This window comes from Antedon bifida, chromosome 2 (assembly GCF_963402885.1).
Source record: "Antedon bifida chromosome 2, ecAntBifi1.1, whole genome shotgun sequence".
In the NCBI taxonomy this organism is placed as follows: Eukaryota; Metazoa; Echinodermata; class Crinoidea; order Comatulida; family Antedonidae; genus Antedon; species Antedon bifida.
Genome location: NC_136227.1, coordinates 18,215,868 through 18,233,724, shown reverse-complemented (window position 1 = coordinate 18,233,724; position 17,857 = coordinate 18,215,868). Strand labels below are relative to the sequence as shown.

General features: G+C 34.2%; 1 protein-coding gene and 1 long non-coding RNA gene across 3 annotated transcripts in view; both read right to left on the bottom strand.

Annotated features, from left to right (window-relative positions):
* The window catches only part of LOC144835076 (two pore channel protein 1-like), a 45,461-nt gene that overhangs the window by 11,250 nt on the left and 16,354 nt on the right, over positions 1–17,857 (bottom strand). The window contains exons 7-11 of the mRNA XM_078690100.1: positions 15,099–15,215; positions 14,342–14,624; positions 13,073–13,129; positions 12,291–12,371; positions 11,228–11,300 (exon numbers count right to left, since the gene is read on the bottom strand). Coding sequence (XP_078546226.1) covers positions 11,228–11,300; positions 12,291–12,371; positions 13,073–13,129; positions 14,342–14,624; positions 15,099–15,215 — 611 coding nt within the window. The remainder of the gene's footprint in view (positions 1–11,227; positions 11,301–12,290; positions 12,372–13,072; positions 13,130–14,341; positions 14,625–15,098; positions 15,216–17,857) is intronic.
* LOC144835197 (uncharacterized) lies at positions 9,543–11,117 on the bottom strand. 2 transcript variants are annotated; one of them, XR_013611061.1, is made up of 3 exons: positions 10,763–11,117; positions 10,315–10,464; positions 9,543–10,068 (listed from the first exon to the last, which is right to left on the bottom strand). It is a non-coding gene; the product is annotated as an uncharacterized LOC144835197 (long non-coding RNA). The 2 variants fall into 2 exon arrangements; XR_013611060.1 differs by having other exon boundaries at positions 10,319–10,464.

Below are 17,857 nucleotides of genomic sequence, written 5' to 3'. Positions count from 1 at the left end.
CATTTGTCACCGGTCAATTCTGTGAATGCAATCTCACCACTTATAAGCCAGCCTTCAGTACAGTTGTCCAATCAAGGTTGAAATATTTCAAGATGTTGGTAGGATGCTAGAGTACCCAAATTTTGTTTACATACCTCATAGGCATCTTCAAGTGTAACCAAGTTATTTGAATTGTGATACACATAATCTGAAATATGACAAGGAATAAGTTTCAACAAACAATATACCAGTAATGTTATAATAATAGTAGTATTAGAAACAGAAACTATGGGACTGAACTCTCAAAAATAAATCATTTTAATTATTATTACTTACGTTTCTTAAAATCTTGATTCAAGACCTGAAATAAAAACAAAACTAATACATTAAGCATGTATTTGAAACATTATTTTGTTTTAATTTATAAAAAGAAAAAAAAACCAGTTAGAAATGTTCCTAATATTTTATTTAATAAGTTTTGAAATTTTATCCTAATATGGTACACAACGTATTTATTCAAATGATGTTGGCAAAATAATGCATAATATTTATGCACAAAGCAAACAGATATAAAGATAAGATAAATCTTTATTGTCATGACCACAATAAGGTAAACATGAAATTGTCCTTGATGCCTATATTACACACACAAAACAGAAAAACTTAACACTTTAACAGTAATAAATATCAATACAATGTATATAAAAACACTAAAATTAGAAAACGTACATGGTTACAAGAGGGATAAAAAAACTTAACATCTTTGAAATGTTGAGTTGGAGACATGTATTGAGTTGTGGACAACTGATTTCCTACATCGAGTAGTATTGCATTTTAATGGCCGGATTCTACCTGAATTATTAACTACATAATTTATTATTTAACAGGTGTGAGCTATCCTTCATTTTTTTCTTAACTTGGCTAATAACATCTCGCCTGTATATTACATCAATAACATTGACATTTCTACCTATTACTTTACTTGTAGTTTTCATTAACTATAATGGTCAAGTTTCTTTTTATTATTAGCACTCAGGCTATTGTAACAGACAACACTAAAGAAGCACTCTGGTAAAACAAAAAAGAACATCACTATTCACTTTGAAAGAGTTCAGCATTTCTGACGAGGTACAGTTACTGCATGTTGTTTCTTTCATTTAAGTTCCTATTTAGGCACAAATGAACAATGTGGAAATGGAATTTGGGATGTTTGACATATATGACATTCTAACTATTATGTTACTTGTTGATCTATAATCTTACCTTTTCAAAGTATCTATATACATCAACTTGTTTGAAATTTTCAACCTTGTTTTCATCTTGTTGTAGTGTGTTGATTTGACAGGTTAAATTGTCTTCTCTGTAGTTGACCGACAAACAGTAGATTTTTCTTGAACACTCCAATAAACACTGAACGCGGTTGATATTTTGTAATTTATACTTCCAGCCCAAAAGAGCATGTTTCGAAACAATACTGTACTGGGCAGAGTGTACTATTGGTGTAAGGCATAATATTAAGCAAATGCCTTTGCTTAATAAAAAGAAATCCATGATGAGCCAACTGTTATAACAAGTTAACCTGTAATGTTTTGTTGTGTGTGTTTGATAGGCGGTAATTTGTAAATGATCAACTTGCATCAACTGCACTGTAGTTTTAATGAGAAAATATACTTTTATTGACAATGAAACTGAACCTATTTTATTTGGAACCAAATAAATTGGCTAATTTGGAGATAGATCTAAATACGGTTTATCATATATCAGTAAATTAAAGATTACCATCGATCACTTAATTTAAAAACAGTATTGATGTGAAAATTTATATTGTTTAAAAAATTGAGAAATGTGATTAAAAGAAAAAATATACTTTCATTGACAATGGGCCTTCATTAATTTGCAAATGGATGAAGTTAATTCCGAAATGTACTGTAATGCTTAAAACTTGAAATTACAATATTGTATAAGCCTACTGTATAGCTACTTTAAACTCACAAATACAAGTCAAAATTACTATTAACAAATAATAATAATACCCCATATTTATAGCACCCATTTCATGCTAAAATCTGCCTTAAATAATGAATGGACTTCTCTCATTAGGGTCACATCTTGTCAGTGAAGCCAACACTCACTACTCTGTCCATGACAGTGACTGTTTGAACTAGCACAGCACGATAAAAAAGTGTATCCGCAATGCATATTCAATGACAATGGGCATTCATTTTCAACATAGATATTATATAAGACACATACTGTAACACCTCCTTATCTAACACCATTTGTAACTGGGAAACTATCAGATGAGAAGAACGTCCAGTTATTAGCTCTATCAAAGGCTTTGCTTGAGTCAAGGGAACAAGCATATACTGGGATACCCACCGTAACGGTTGTATAAATCAATAATTTGTTTTACAACAAAAATACATGTATCAGTTGAATGCGGAGGTTTAAAGGTGATGATGATGGTCATTGTATTAAGAAAATATTACAAAAATTGATAAGAAGATATGAACTTGTTAGTTATCCGCACGACAAACGCCACATGCACATCATACGTTGGAATATTGCACACAGAAAAAAATTATGGCATTATGACCTGATCTGAAGAATATAATATACTGATACTATTTTATTGTCCATATTAATATTAATGGAAATTCATTTGAAATTGGCATGAAATATACAAAAAAAAAGATATACTATACAAATTCAGAAGATTACAACTAAATACACAAATATACATTAAACGCTAGGTTACTGTAGGTATAATACATACATACATACATATATGTTGTTAGTGCTGAATTCTGTCTATTTTGTGTCATAGTAATAGTATACAGTATACTGTACACAGTATAATCTGTAAACATATTACATACAGTGTAAATAGGTGAAATTACCGGATCCGCCATTTATTTCAATTTTTAAAATGGTGACGGTATCAAAATGAAACACGAAGACAGCAATTTTGGAAGGAAATTATCTCAGCAACAACATATTAACGTGTAGAAGAAATTTGAATACGTAAAATATAGATGCGCACTCTTTTTTAAATGTGACGCATAAGATGAACATACAACTTTTTTTATTCAACTGGCCATATGATGACGTCACGACATCTGATTGGCAAAATGTTCACATGAATTTGTATCTACAATCCAGAAAACGTCATCATGAATATCACTTTTTATTCTGATGAGCTATAACAGATTGAAATTTACTGTAAAGATTAAAATAAGTGACCCACGTTATTTAAATTTCTAGACATGATGACGTCATAAGAATTTAAATATTTTTAACTCATGCGAAAGACAGTTGATTGACCTAGATAATATTAAAATCTCTGGGAAATGGAATACGGATAGGCGATGTGCGCTCTATTGAATGTGATGAGCAATAACGAAAGAGATAAAAAATCCTATATTTTACATTCGTGTGGCCATACGATGACTTCACAACTGCATGAATTCATATCTACAACATATCTGCTTACATATTAAAGACCCATTCCCTACAATTTGTGACATTTTGTAGAAATAATGCATATATATTACATTTAAAAACATTAAACTAGGTAATTCCTTGTCTTAAATGTACGTTTTATGGTAAATTATGATAAAAAGAAAGAAACAATGCACTCCCTGTATCTCGCGGTGATGTCTCGTGGGCGGTCTTTGTACACTAGCTATAGGCCTAACCTTATGTTGTATAGTTGCTGCATTAATTGTGTTTCTGTTTTTGCCAGACTCCGTTGATACAAATTGGGGGGAAACCCAATATTTCTCTGAAAAGTTAGGAGTCTTCCATTTATTTTGGCCTCACAAGCAATCGAAAAGTGGGTGAATTACAGAAGGAAAACAAAAATATTTTCTCAATAGGACCATATAGTATTTATATTTATATTAAATGTAGTTTGTGACCTTAAATTTGATCTAAAAAACGTAGGGAATGGGTCTATAGTGTAAGTTAAAAAAGTTTGGAGTCACTGTTGATCCTGAGGAGCTATAATAGATTCAAAATAGGCATAATTTTGACAATATTTTTAAACTTTTTCAACTAAAACGCGTGTTTTAAATTAAAATGATGTCATAAATCGCGTAGAAAGTTGTAGAAAATAATTTTGAGCATTTTGAAATTGTAAATGTGCATGCGTACATAACTTCTTGTAAAACATGCCATTTTTAGTGCACAAAAAGTTGACCCTTGATAAGAATTAACCTTTTACCAAGTGTCAATAAAAAATCTTTTTTAGTTTTAAAGTTAAATACAGAGTTATTAAAGGAATCGGTCCGAGCAATAAAATTATTATGTAACTTAAGATTATCAACATGCCCGGCTCGCTCAGCTATTGTAGGTTGTTTTAATCGGTTTATACATCAATATAGTCATGTCAAAGAATTTAATTGATAGGAGACTAAATAATTATAAACTATATTGTACGTGTCCACAGTTTATCAGAAAATTAAACGACTGATATGAACAAATATTATTACTTCAGTTACTTTAGAATTACTAGTACTTGGTTTCTGTGTTTTGGGATTGATGGACTTGGTGAAGAGACATTACTACCTCTGCCTCACCATGGTTGGGTAAAAAATCTCTTTTAGTCACAAAAAATCTCTGTACCGAACTTCCTTCAGAAGGAATGAAATAAGACTACGTAAGGATGCAGTGGTGTTATTGTGTTTAAGGATTGTTTCTTCTTAGACAAACTTTTGGAATATAGACCTGAAAAATTTACTCATTTTATGATACCGGTATAATGTTTTTCAGGGGATTAAAATTAGCTCCTTGTCAAGTAGACTGGGGTTCCCGTTTATTACACAAACTGTAGCCTATAATGTAGCCTACAAATTTATGTGCAAAGATAAGAATTACACTACTACAATGTTGAACTCTGCATTATCTATAGAATTAATGGTTCCTATACAAAAGAAAATTTAAAAAAAAATGTTTTGTATAATCGAGGTCATCATTATTATTATGTGATAAATTCACATAATAATAATATTTGCTTTTAATAATTTGAGTTAACTACGACTCCATATTGCTAGAAATTGGACTCGTAATCAATATTACAGCAAATATACATACTGTATAAAACATGGTGTTTTGCATTGAAAATAAGGGGACCTTCCCTCAAAAATGTGTGGGGGGAAGGAGGAGCTACTGTATGATTGAATAATCAGAACAATGTATGACCCATTTATTGTTTAAATAACAGATAAGTGTTTAGGCAATTGATTAAAACATTGGGCCAAACAAAACCAGCTTGATGATAGGCAGGCCGTTCAACCAGGAAAGAGTAAATAATGTTTAACATGTTGTTCAGGGCTTCTTTAGTTGGTGGTAATGGTATGTTTTCATATAATTGCTGATTTTTGGAGAAAAGATTAAATCTTGCTTCAAACATATGGAATGATCCTCCTCAAAATCCTGTTTTTGCTTAAAAAGCTAAAATATTTATTAGAAGAATTAATAAGTTCTGTATTAGAAATGTCTTACTACCTACTTATGCATAAAAATTCCCAACAGCATTCTGGTTGGTATGCTTTATTACTTGATATGAAGAAAAATTAAGGATTTAAGGCAAAGTTAGGATGATTGTTTTGTACAGGTTAAAAGTGAGTCTTGATTTAAAGAAGAACTGATAAACTTAACTAAATAGAAATTAGTAAACAATTCTAGAACATGTACTGAGCCTTATAACATTAATTATGATTAATGAATTACTCATTTATCTGTGCTGGAGAATCAAACTCACACAGAAGGCATTGTACTAGAAACTGTAGGCTATCAAAGGGTCACATTTGGTGCAGTAAATCATTTGGCAGTAAAATGAGTTATGTCCGCATGTGGGAGTGTGTGCAATGACTAACTAACTACGATTGTTGTTTACAGAAGATGAGTAAACCTCCATGCACAATTTGAAATTCAAATATATTTAAAATACACATATAGGTCTAGCATAGATGAAATAGCTAGCTATCTAGTGTACTGTAGTGTAAATACAGCGAACATTATATCATTATGTATTTTTCTTGATTTCCTGACCTTGCTTGCGGTGGTTGGGGGCATTGCTCTGGTCCTTGCTTGCAGTGGTTGGGGGCATTGCTCTGGTCCTTGCTTGCAGTGGTTGGGGGCATTGCTCTGGACCTTGCTTGCAGTGGTTGGGGGCATTGCTCTGGTCCTTGCTTGCAGTGGTTGGGGGCATTGCTCTGGACCTTGCTTGCAGTGGTTGGGGGCATTGCTCTGGTCCTTGCTTGCGGTGGTTGGGGGCATTGCTCTGGTCCTTGCTTGCAGTGGTTGGGGGCATTGCTCTGGTCCTTGCTTGCAGTGGTTGGGGGCATTGCTCTGGACCTTGCTTGCAGTGGTTGGGGGCATTGCTCTGGTCCTTGCTTGCAGTGGTTGGGGGCATTGCTCTGGTCCTTGCTTGCAGTGGTTGGGGGCATTGCTCTGGACCTTGCTTGCAGTGGTTGGGGGCATTGCTCTGGTCCTTGCTTGCGGTGGTTGGGGGCATTGCTCTGGTCCTTGCTTGCAGTGGTTGGGGGCATTGCTCTGGTCCTTGCTTGCAGTGGTTGGGGGCATTGCTCTGGACCTTGCTTGCAGTGGTTGGGGGCATTGCTCTGGACCTTGCTTGCAGTGGTTGGGGGCATTGCTCTGGACCTTGCTTGCAGTGGTTGGGGGCATTGCTCTGGTCCTTGCTTGCAGTGGTTGGGGGCATTGCTCTGGACCTTGCTTGCAGTGGTTGGGGGCATTGCTCTGGACCTTGCTTGCAGTGGTTGGGGGCATTGCTCTGGTCCTTGCTTGCAGTGGTTGGGGGCATTGCTCTGGACCTTGCTTGCAGTGGTTGGGGGCATTGCTCTGGTCCTTGCTTGCAGTGGTTGGGGGCATTGCTCTGGACCTTGCTTGCAGTGGTTGGGGGCATTGCTCTGGACCTTGCTTGCAGTGGTTGGGGGCATTTCTCTGGACCTTGCTTGCAGTGGTTGGGGGCATTGCTCTGGTCCTTGCTTGCAGTGGTTGGGGGCATTGCTCTGGACCTTGCTTGCAGTGGTTGGGGGCATTGCTCTGGTCCTTGCTTGCAGTGGTTGGGGGCATTGCTCTGGACCTTGCTTGCAGTGGTTGGGGGCATTGCTCTGGACCTTGCTTGCAGTGGTTGGGGGCATTGCTCTGGTCCTTGCTTGCAGTGGTTGGGGGCATTGCTCTGGACCTTGCTTGCAGTGGTTGGGGGCATTGCTCTGGTCCTTGCTTGCAGTGGTTGGGGGCATTGCTCTGGTCCTTGCTTGCAGTGGTTGGGGGAATTGCTCTGGACCTTGCTTGCAGTGGTTGGGGGCATTGCTCTGGACCTTGCTTGCAGTGGTTGGGGGCATTGCTCTGGTCCTTGCTTGCAGTGGTTGGGGGCATTGCTCTGGTCCTTGCTTGCAGTGGTTGGGGGCATTGCTCTGGTCCTTGCTTGCAGTGGTTGGGGGCATTGCTCTGGTCCTTGCTTGCAGTGGTTGGGGGCATTGCTCTGGTCCTTGCTTGCAGTGGTTGGGGGCATTGCTCTGGTCCTTGCGCTGCCTTTCTATGTGTAGTGCTTTACGTGTTGCTGAGGCACTTTTGCTTTGTTTTCTTCTTGCAATATTTATTATGTATGGCTTTTATACTTATACTGTATTTTAACAAATTATAAATAAGTGCTCCAATTCAACTTTTTGGTTGCCATGGCACTTAAATTTTTGATATTGTATTTTTATGTTATATGGAAATAAAGATAGCGATATATATATAACATAAATACATTTGTTTTAATGTTTCAATCTGGTACGATAGACATTTTAAAAATAATGCTTTCACTAATTGCTCTTTTCTTAGCCCTGTACAGACGGTATTTTGCATGCACACATTGTGTCAAAAATGTTTTTTTTTTGTTCTTTTTATACCCTTATTGCTAAGTGAGAATACAGTACTGTACAATTGATGCCTGGGCGTGGTCATAGGGTCAAATAACAATTTCCAGTACATGCGCGCCTATTACACTGATAAGCAATAGCTTTTTTACATACTTTATCGCGTACTGTAGGTAAACACAAAGGACGTCGCTTTCTATATTACTAAAAAGTACTGTACCATGATGCCTGGGCGTGGTCAAACTTTATTCGATACTACTGAGTGAAAGCAAATACTAGTACCAACGATGCCGTTGATCATATGGATCTTTTCCTCCATGATAGAAGGAAGGTATAGGCAAGTATGGTATTATTTTAATAGTTAATACTACGATTATACAGTAACATATAGCCCTTCACATCATTGATTCTATCACACGACACGTTTACTATACAGTAACATATAGCCCTTCACATCATTGATTCTATCACACGACACGTTTACTGTATACAGTAAATGTAATTTAATTTGTAATTTTGGTTTTTTCCATGACATGCGCATTTTAATACGATGGTATGTGCGTCAGTCTTTATAACATAACATGTTTACAGTAAAGTATTTATTTGTACTTTATTTTTCCAATTCACAAAAGTTTTGTCGTGAAAATGGCCGATAAGTAACCAATTCACGACCAGTTTCTGGTTTTTTAGTACATGCAAAAAAAATACAATAGATTTATATTCAGTGAGATCCTTCAAGAGGTTGATTGAGAAGCACATGTTGAGTTGGACCAATGGTACAGTGGCACAAATGCTTTAAAGATTTATTGTCCCCCTGAAAACATTTTTTTTTTAAATATTTTTGAATAGGCCATTTTAATTGCACATAAAAGTTATTCACTTTGAACTCAAATTGGATCGAAAAAAAAAATTATTTACTCGAGAAAATCGTAATTTAAAGCAAAAATTAACCAACCGGAAGCTATTTGTCTGGAAGACAAACGTGTTCCGGTTTAATTTAACTTTTGACCTGAGTTAGCTCATAAATATTCATATTGTATGGATACATCATGTGGATGATGGTTCTCCTAACCAAACAGAACAGCCAACAACGCGACGATAGCAATGCATAGAGAGAGTCGAGTAGTGACACCAGACGATCTTGAAGAAAACACGAAAACTATAGCTAGCAGACTACTAAGTAGAACTGCAGTTGGTAACTTTTATGTTGAATCTTATTCATTTAGGTGAGTTTTTGTTTCGCTAGCAGGAGAGGCCTAGCTAGGCCTAGGCCCGAATTTTCTGCTACTGTACTAGTCTACTACATACTAGCACAACCACATGGCAGGCAGTCTTGAGTAGCCTTACTGCTGCCTCCTGTTTCTAGAAGTAGAGGTAGTAGGCCTAGGCTAGGCAGTACACTGCTAGCTAGGGCTAGACCACCACCAGGAGGGATGTATTTTTGTTTTATAATTTTTTTTCCATCATGATGAATTGGTTTAATTTGTTAGGATTTCAACTATCTATTCTGCAGAGAAAATTACCAAATAAATCTAAATATTGTTTTGGATGTTTACTGTACAGTATTTTAAAAATATTTTCTGCAGATATTTTGACACAAATGTCTTCTTTTTTTTCAGGTATTAACATTGATTGAACAATAAGAGCAAGTGAAGTAGTGAGAAACACAAAATGTATCGTACAGTGGCAACATTCACAATTTATTGAAACATTTCTTACTATTAAAATGACACTTTGTAATGGATATGAGCGATCTTAGAAGACTATAGCTGCCGTAATTACTGCCACAATCAACACATTGATATTAGTAGACAAATTGACACAAAAAACAATACAGGAATTCAATAAGATATACTGTAACTGTATATATATATATTTTTTATTAACTCCTTTTGCACTGTAATATTTACAGTAACATTATGAAGTGTAAGTAAAATTGAAGAATTTATTCTGTGTACTGTTGTAGTAGTATTTTTTACTTATTGAATGTTATGTTTACAAAATAATATATTGTACAAATATTATTGCTTTATAAAAAAAATTATACAACATTTTACAAGCTGAACAGGAACATATTGGCCGAATGCAGCATCACAAATATTTGTCTTGCAATATCAAATCATATTCCAATACAGAGTCTATCAGTTGTCTTTATGAAGTACGATTGTGACCTCTGTTCCAGTCTTCATCAGCTCAATGTCTATAAAGTATAAATAAAATTTTTTAAATAATGATGTATAAATAAGTTAAATATTTCACAAAATCTTAAGTTTTTAATTTCGGCAAAGTACGAAAACCTGGAATTTGGTATTTAGAAATAGGCCTAGATCATGCACATTTAGTGCAAAATGTGGGCTAGTGAAATTGCTTGCTTTGACAAATAAGTACAATAACTTTCTATGGTAAAACACATTACAACTTAATAAAGAGAAAACAAATATTTGACTTACTACAGTACAGAGTAACATGGTGAAGAACAGTAGTTTGTGTTGTAAAATGGCTAAGCTGACTTTTCCCCTCTGTCTACTTGTATAGTGCTGCTGGAGGAAGGTTCTCAACTTCAGGCTTGTTGTAAGTTGTATTGTAACCATTTTCCCTGAAAAAATGTTTTTGGCTGTACTTTCGGATTGATGGCCTGGCCTAGGCCAGTCTATGAAGAGTACAATGTATAGGGCCTAGCTGGGCATTTTCTGCAGGGACCCGATTGTCCCAGCAGTCTGCCTGCTCTACTACTACTACTAGCCTAGGCCTATGCATGTAGTATTATTCTAGGCCTAGCCCTGAAAAATCCCAGGCTAAGTTAATTAATTACCTTCCTGTTATTACAAACGTCTGTCTAGTTTGCGTTATATATATAATTATTATATTTAAAATAACCGTCTAGGCCTACTTACCGACAAATTAACAGCTTAGCTTTACATACGATCAGGGGAAACCCCCAGTCGAGCCGCGCGTCGATCTCTCTGTTGTATACAACGTGCATCATCCATGTTTGTTAGATCAGATCCCAGCTGTGTCGATGCTCATTAACATATCATGCATATTTATGAGTTAGCTCTATCGGCCTAATTTTTGAGCTGACAAGTTGGGAAAATTGATTAACTTATTTTGCTTTTTTCTTAGCGAAATTAATAATTTTTTCGGATTTTTTTTCGGCGAAAGTGAACAACTTTATTATAGCTACAATATGGTCTATTCAAAATTTGATTTAATTGATCTTCATTTGTCATGTTTTGGGGGACAATACAACTTTAATACCATCTGAAAATTTGTATTCAGAAATGCCTTCAGAAGGATGACACATGCCATCAAACATACAATTTTATTTCAAATATTTTAATAAAAAATATACAACTCACACATTCCATCCAGATCTGAAGTAACCTTTAACCCCTAGGCCAATTATTTTCAAAAGACATTCTGCCGCATAAACTAGAAAAAAAAATAATCATAAGAATTGTTTGTATCTAAAATTTATATGTATATTAATTTCAATTTGAATGTTAAATTCAAATGAAGCAGCGGATTTATTTAATACATATTTACTTTTGAGTTAAAATCAAAATTGTGAGGCATTTGATGAATAGGCAAACTGCCTTAAAATACTGTAACATGTTTCGAGAATACTATTCTCATTATCAGAACTGAAATCAAATGTATAGGATGTAGTTCCATGTATATTGGTGAAACCAATAGACTGTTATCAATGTGGGTACGTGAACATTTCAGAGACGGGGCTTCTCACATTTGTCAACGTTTGCAGGATTCAGTAAGGCCCTCGCTGATGTGGAATGCTTCACCATTCTGGATTCTGCAGATGGTCAAGGAATCCCTCCATATCACATGGAAGAAACCTTCCTTGAACAACCAAATCTATAACTTAGGCGTCAAACTTTCCATATGACTGTTTGTTGTCTGCCTACCAAGTTTTTTATCAAGCTAATTATTGCCTCATTTAAATACAACCTGTGTTATTGGTACATAAGTACTCTAGGTGTAGAAATGGGTGTAGTCTAGTTCTGATGATGAGAATAGTTTCTCAAAACATGCCACAATATTTTATGGCAGTTTGCCTATTCATCAAATTTAATTCAAAAGTTTGGTGGTATCATACATGATATATTTACTTTATATTTAAACAGTATAGGTTTAAAACAAATATTGTATTGTATTTGTTGAATGGAAAGAATATTTTCAGTTTTTTATTCATGTTTCATATTCAACTAATTGAATAGAGCATTCAATCGTTTAAGATACTCATTTATTTTTAATTTGAAATTTTTAATAGTAATTGGTTTTTTTTATAGCTATATACCAGTAACAATGCATATTGTTATTGAAATTTTTTTTTTTTTTGGAAAAGTCTAGTGAGAAACAGGCATTAGAATTTAGAATCGATAAACAAAATTATTTGGTACTTACTGGCAACAAACATCCAATCATACCACATGACTTGGCTCAGTTGATTCTTAATATAATCAGGATCATTACTATCTTTATAAACTTATAAAAAAAAAAAAATTTATTAGTTATCAATTAAAAAACTAATTTCATAGAATAAACAAGTAATGGAAATTGGTTACTTTGCCAATTATTCATTTTATAACTAAACATTGATTCATTTGGCCTCAAGTTTCAGATTTGAAGATTTTTTTGTGACTGAACAAGCAATTAGTGAAAAATAAGGTAATACATTATTAACAAATTTGAAAGGTAAAATCATAATAGCTTGCCTCACTTTAAAAAAAAAATCTTATATCAAAAGTAAACATTTATTGAACATGGCACCATGGGAGTATACTGTAATTATATGATATGGTACTATAATTTAATAAATAAACAAAAAATAATATATAATATATATAATTATAATATATGATGTGTCAGAACTACCATTAATTTGATCAAATTAGTTGATTAGATTAATTAATCTATTCAATAGATAAAGGATGTGGGAACTAATTATTGCTACTAAAGTAAAGGGTTGAATTCTTATTGGTCAATCACAACTACTAGTTATAACATTTAAAAGCTATTCGGTTGGTTGATTAAAATATAGAGCTATCATTTGATTGGCTGGTACAACTCAAAAGGGTATTGGCTTATGTAATTGAAAAGTAGCATGGCTAACATTAACAAGTGACTTTTATGGCTAACATCAATTGGCGAACAATCATAAAATAAACTGACACTTTAAACCTTACATGATATCAGGATAGTCCTCACAAAGAACAGGATACCATTGCTGGCAATCACCAAGTCTACAAATAAATAAAATTAAACTGTACCATACACATTGTTATATCTAACACTTTGATTATTTTTTAATAGACCATTAATATTATATTAAGTGTTATTAAATACTGTAGTTAAATAATAATAATATATGCAAGTCATTGATCAAATACATGTTGCACAAGATTCAAACATTTTCTAATACCCCTTTTACACCGCCAGTAAAAATGCGGAGTTGATCCGGAATTGTATAACCCGAGTCGTACCCGGGACGCAAAAATGCGGAAATGTAGGCCGGTGTAAACGACGTAAAAAGTTACCCGGATCGCTGAACCACCCGGGTAAGTGATGCGGAATGTATTCAGCGTCAAGTCAACCCGGGACGCACCCGGGATGAACCCGTGTTTGCGGTGTAAAACGCTCAGCGTATCTTTACCCGTTTGTTTACTATCCTCGCTCACTATAGTATTTAATTTACATGGAATTAAGATAAGATTGATTTTGTTTATTCGCTTATTTATTAAATAAAACTTATGGTTATTTATTATTCATTTTTATTTCAAGATATTATTCTTCACGAGTAGACTCAATTTTTGTGTGTATTGGCATAAAACAAAAGTTGTAGGAGTTATAATGAGCAGACCGTTACTAGGGTCTCTCTTCGTGTGTGAGAGGGCGATATTTCGAATGATCTAGAACATTTACACGGGTTGGTATTTTGCAGTGTAAATACACGAAACCCGTGTCATTCCCGGGTTAATGAATCAGGTGTGAAATGGAAATTTATCCGGACACGACCCGGGTTTGTTATAAGCTCGGCGGTGTAAAAGGGGTATAAGCATCTGGCTACATAATTTACAGTATATATAACGTATTTAAATTTAAGATGGTAATACATTTTCTATTTCTCAATATTTTTAGTGATAGTTAAAGAATGCATGGTGATGATGTTGGCATGAAAAAAAATACTGACAGGCTAGTTCTACAAACATGTAGTGGTAAGTGGGAGGTCGAACAAATCCCATTTTTCCTGAAGTGCCCATTTAAAACTAGTAAAGATTAGCAATTGTATGTAATAAGAAGTAGTAATTGGAAGGAAGTGACTGTCAGTGTAAACATGCCTAACTAGCCTAGCTCATGAGACTGTTTGCCCCTTTTGAAGAAGAAAATTAAACCCTATAACAATCCTGGCTACACTGGGATCAACCAAGTTATTTCAAATGCAAATCAAAACTTACAAATAAAGCATTTAAAAATATTGGAACTGATAAGCCTGTAGATGCATCTGAATGGAAAATCCAAAGGCTTTAGAAGCGTCTCAAACCACATTCGTTGATTTCCCACAGATTTCCAGTTGAGTTTAGTTACTTCGTACACATCATAAAAGTCATCAAGACTTAGAATACCAGACTCTGATTTATCAAGTGTTTTGAAAGCCAGCAACACAGAGTATTTCTTCAAACTTGGACGATAGTAACGCAAGAGTCCTTGAAAATGAGTAAAGCTTAGTTTACCCAAATGCTGTAGGGAACAAATTTGTAAAGTTAATAATTGCAATCTTAAAATCTTTATCTTTTAAATTTTTGAGAACAAGAAACTTCTCAACAGAAATTTCCAAAGGTTCAAAGGTGAATTACAAATCTTAAACTACATTCTATTTTAATCAATCAGAATTTCTGGGGGAAAACATATTTTTTGGACAGCCTTCTGCACAGTGGCATAATGACTATGAGTGCTCAGTGGCTAAACAAGAGGCCCTAGAGCTTAAGGGGCATTATCAACCCAATGCAATTACAGAGCATTGGACAACTCGGGCTTTGCCTCATGCGTTACAAACACTGCTTCTGTACCGTGGCTCCCATGATGGTCTTAACTTAATCTAAATTTCTTTCATTTCTAGCAATATCAAATTTAGTGAGCTGATTTCAACAAAAACATATGAGATGGTAAAAGATATTATTGAGCTCTAAAAGACATACATATTATACATTTTACCTTGCGACTACACAACAAACGAAATGCCTTGGCAGCACCTGTCCTCTTGTGCATAAACAACTTCTTAAACTTATTCTTTTCAATTCCTGTAAATGTGTCATACACAACGGCCAAAAGCTGTAATTAGATTAAAGAAAAACCCAAAGTATTATTTCAAAGACTGTCTATAATTAGGACAAAATTTGAAATCATGGTTCTGTGGGCTTTTGCATTCTCAGTTATGCCTTTTCATTTGCGCCCATTGTTCAAACTTGGATAGTTTTACACAGTTAGTTTTACCATGGTTTGTACATAAATTTAGCAGTGACATTACATACTCTGATTGAATCACATGATGGTCGTGTGTTATCAGAGTCACTTGTTCGGATTGATTTTTTTAGCCACTAACTTGAATAGTTTTACCAAGACCATAGAAAGTTCTACAGGACAGGCAGGGTAAAATTAAACCTAAGGGAATTGTAGCCAGTGTTTTGATTGGACTTTTCTTGGTCAACTTTCTCAGGTTACGACTAAGGTAATTTTGACCAAATTAAGTCCAATGTGATCGATCAAGGCTTAAAAAAACTATACATTGTGATCATACATGAATATAATACTGCCAAAGTGATAGCAGTGTCTATTTACAACACAATTAATCCGTTGATGACATTATATTTAGCATCAATAATCCATTGCAGCTAGTAGGCTGTCTACACCCTATTAGATATCATATTCCTGCTGCAATGGTGTGGATAAAGGCTAGATTGCATGTTAACATGGTGTGTAACCTTGGACAAGCCTACACTTACATGAGTGAATATATCAACAACATGGGTCTAGAGAAGGTTGCCAGAGGAAGCCTAATTAAATACTATTCATCCACAAAGGATACGACACTTTAAAGCTAATTAGATAATTAATTTAATGAATGATTGGAAATAAATGAACATAGGAAATAACTAAGTGTGAATGAATAACCTGAAGTTGGCAAATGTTTCAACATTTAATGTGAAGAAGGGCAATGTCCCAACATAAAAAGTAAGATATCAAATACATGTCCATATAAAAAATGTCATCTGTAAACTGTGACATTTTATTTGCTCCGAACTTTATTGTTTTTAGACAGACTATCAATATTATATATTATTCCATGTCTGAAAAATCCTGGATCCGTCACTTTACATAATTTTATTAAACAATACTGTTGGTATTTTTAATCTACCTGTTTTAGATGTTGTTTCAAGGGAGAAACCATGTTCATGTCAGAAAATGCCAGTTGCAAGTTGGAAAATGTGAGTTGCAAGTTTAAACATGTGAGTTGCAAGTTTGAAAATTTGAGTTGGAAAGTGTGATATGTTGCAATATTGATTTGACTAGTTTGCTACATTCTCAGAACTTGTTCTTTTAATTTCTGGATGTATTTTGTTCTTTTTCATGCTTGGTCAGAAAATTTGTAAAAATAACAAAATAGGATACTGTTTGTCAATCAAATGCTAGTTCTCATCAGGTAAATTATTCACAAAATACTCACATAGACACACACATTAAAAGCATTATTATTTGTGGAATTTGTTACATTATTGCAAACTCTAGGGAATTTAGTGAGTGTATACTTGCAGTAGGTTGCTAGGTCTGCCCGGTTTATTTATTCATTCATCTTTTATTGGTCTAATTTATATAAAAATAAAAATTTGTGTTAATACACTGCAGTTAAAATACATTAACAATATTAAAAACAATAAAAAAGTACAGATAATATTTATAAGTTATAAAAATAATTTGTATATACAATAAAAAAAAAAGAGCATTAGAGCATTTCTATCCATGTACACAGAGCGAGAACGGAAATTTCTCAGCTTACCTAGCTTAGCTTAGCTTTCTCAATCAAGATAGTGAAAGCTCTCTGATAGCAAATGTTTATAGACAAGATAACTAATTATAAAAACGAAAATAAATACAGTAATCTGTTAACTACAAAAAGTACAATCCTAAACGCAATTACATTCCTAATAAATATATCTCTCCTCAACATACCAGTTTTTAGTGGATCTGACACTAATAGACATTATCTGGCCAATTTTTGACTGGTTTCTCTCACCAGTTCTCAGTTCCAGTTAATAAAACCTTGACCAAATTGGTCTAAATGCAACCAAATCAAATCATGTCAGGCCATACTAGAAGTGGACGGCGGTCTAGAGGAGCATCAGTAAGGGGCTGTTGAGTGACGTCCTAATTTGAGGAAATTTGCAATGGTCTGTTGTTAAATATTTTCCCATCAACACACATTTTGAAAAGATAATGGTTAAAGAGCAGTAAAACAAAACAAAACTTTTACAAAAAACTACTCAATGACCTATTTTGAGGAGATCTATTAAACTCATAACTCTTTCTCTGAATTTACAACCAGTTGAATATCTCTACACCGCATGCTGATGAGATATTTTAGTTAATATAAATGTTGTGGTAACTGTTTTTAGTAGTTGGTATATTATTTATATTGGGGTAAAAAAGGGTACCACTATAAATATGTTTTATTACAAGGACCTGTTAATACATAGTTTGCTTCATCGTGTATGTAATTTACAAACTTGTGATCAATTTCTTCCATTTTTTGGATGTAAAAAACAAAACAAAAATCAACTGAAATATTAGGGTAAAAAAGCTGTTTGTATTTGTCTATCTAGATTTACTTGTAGGGTATACAGGGGTACTAAACATTTATATTCATTTTAGAATAAAAGTCAGGCCTATCGCTACTTTATTACATTACCTACACTAAT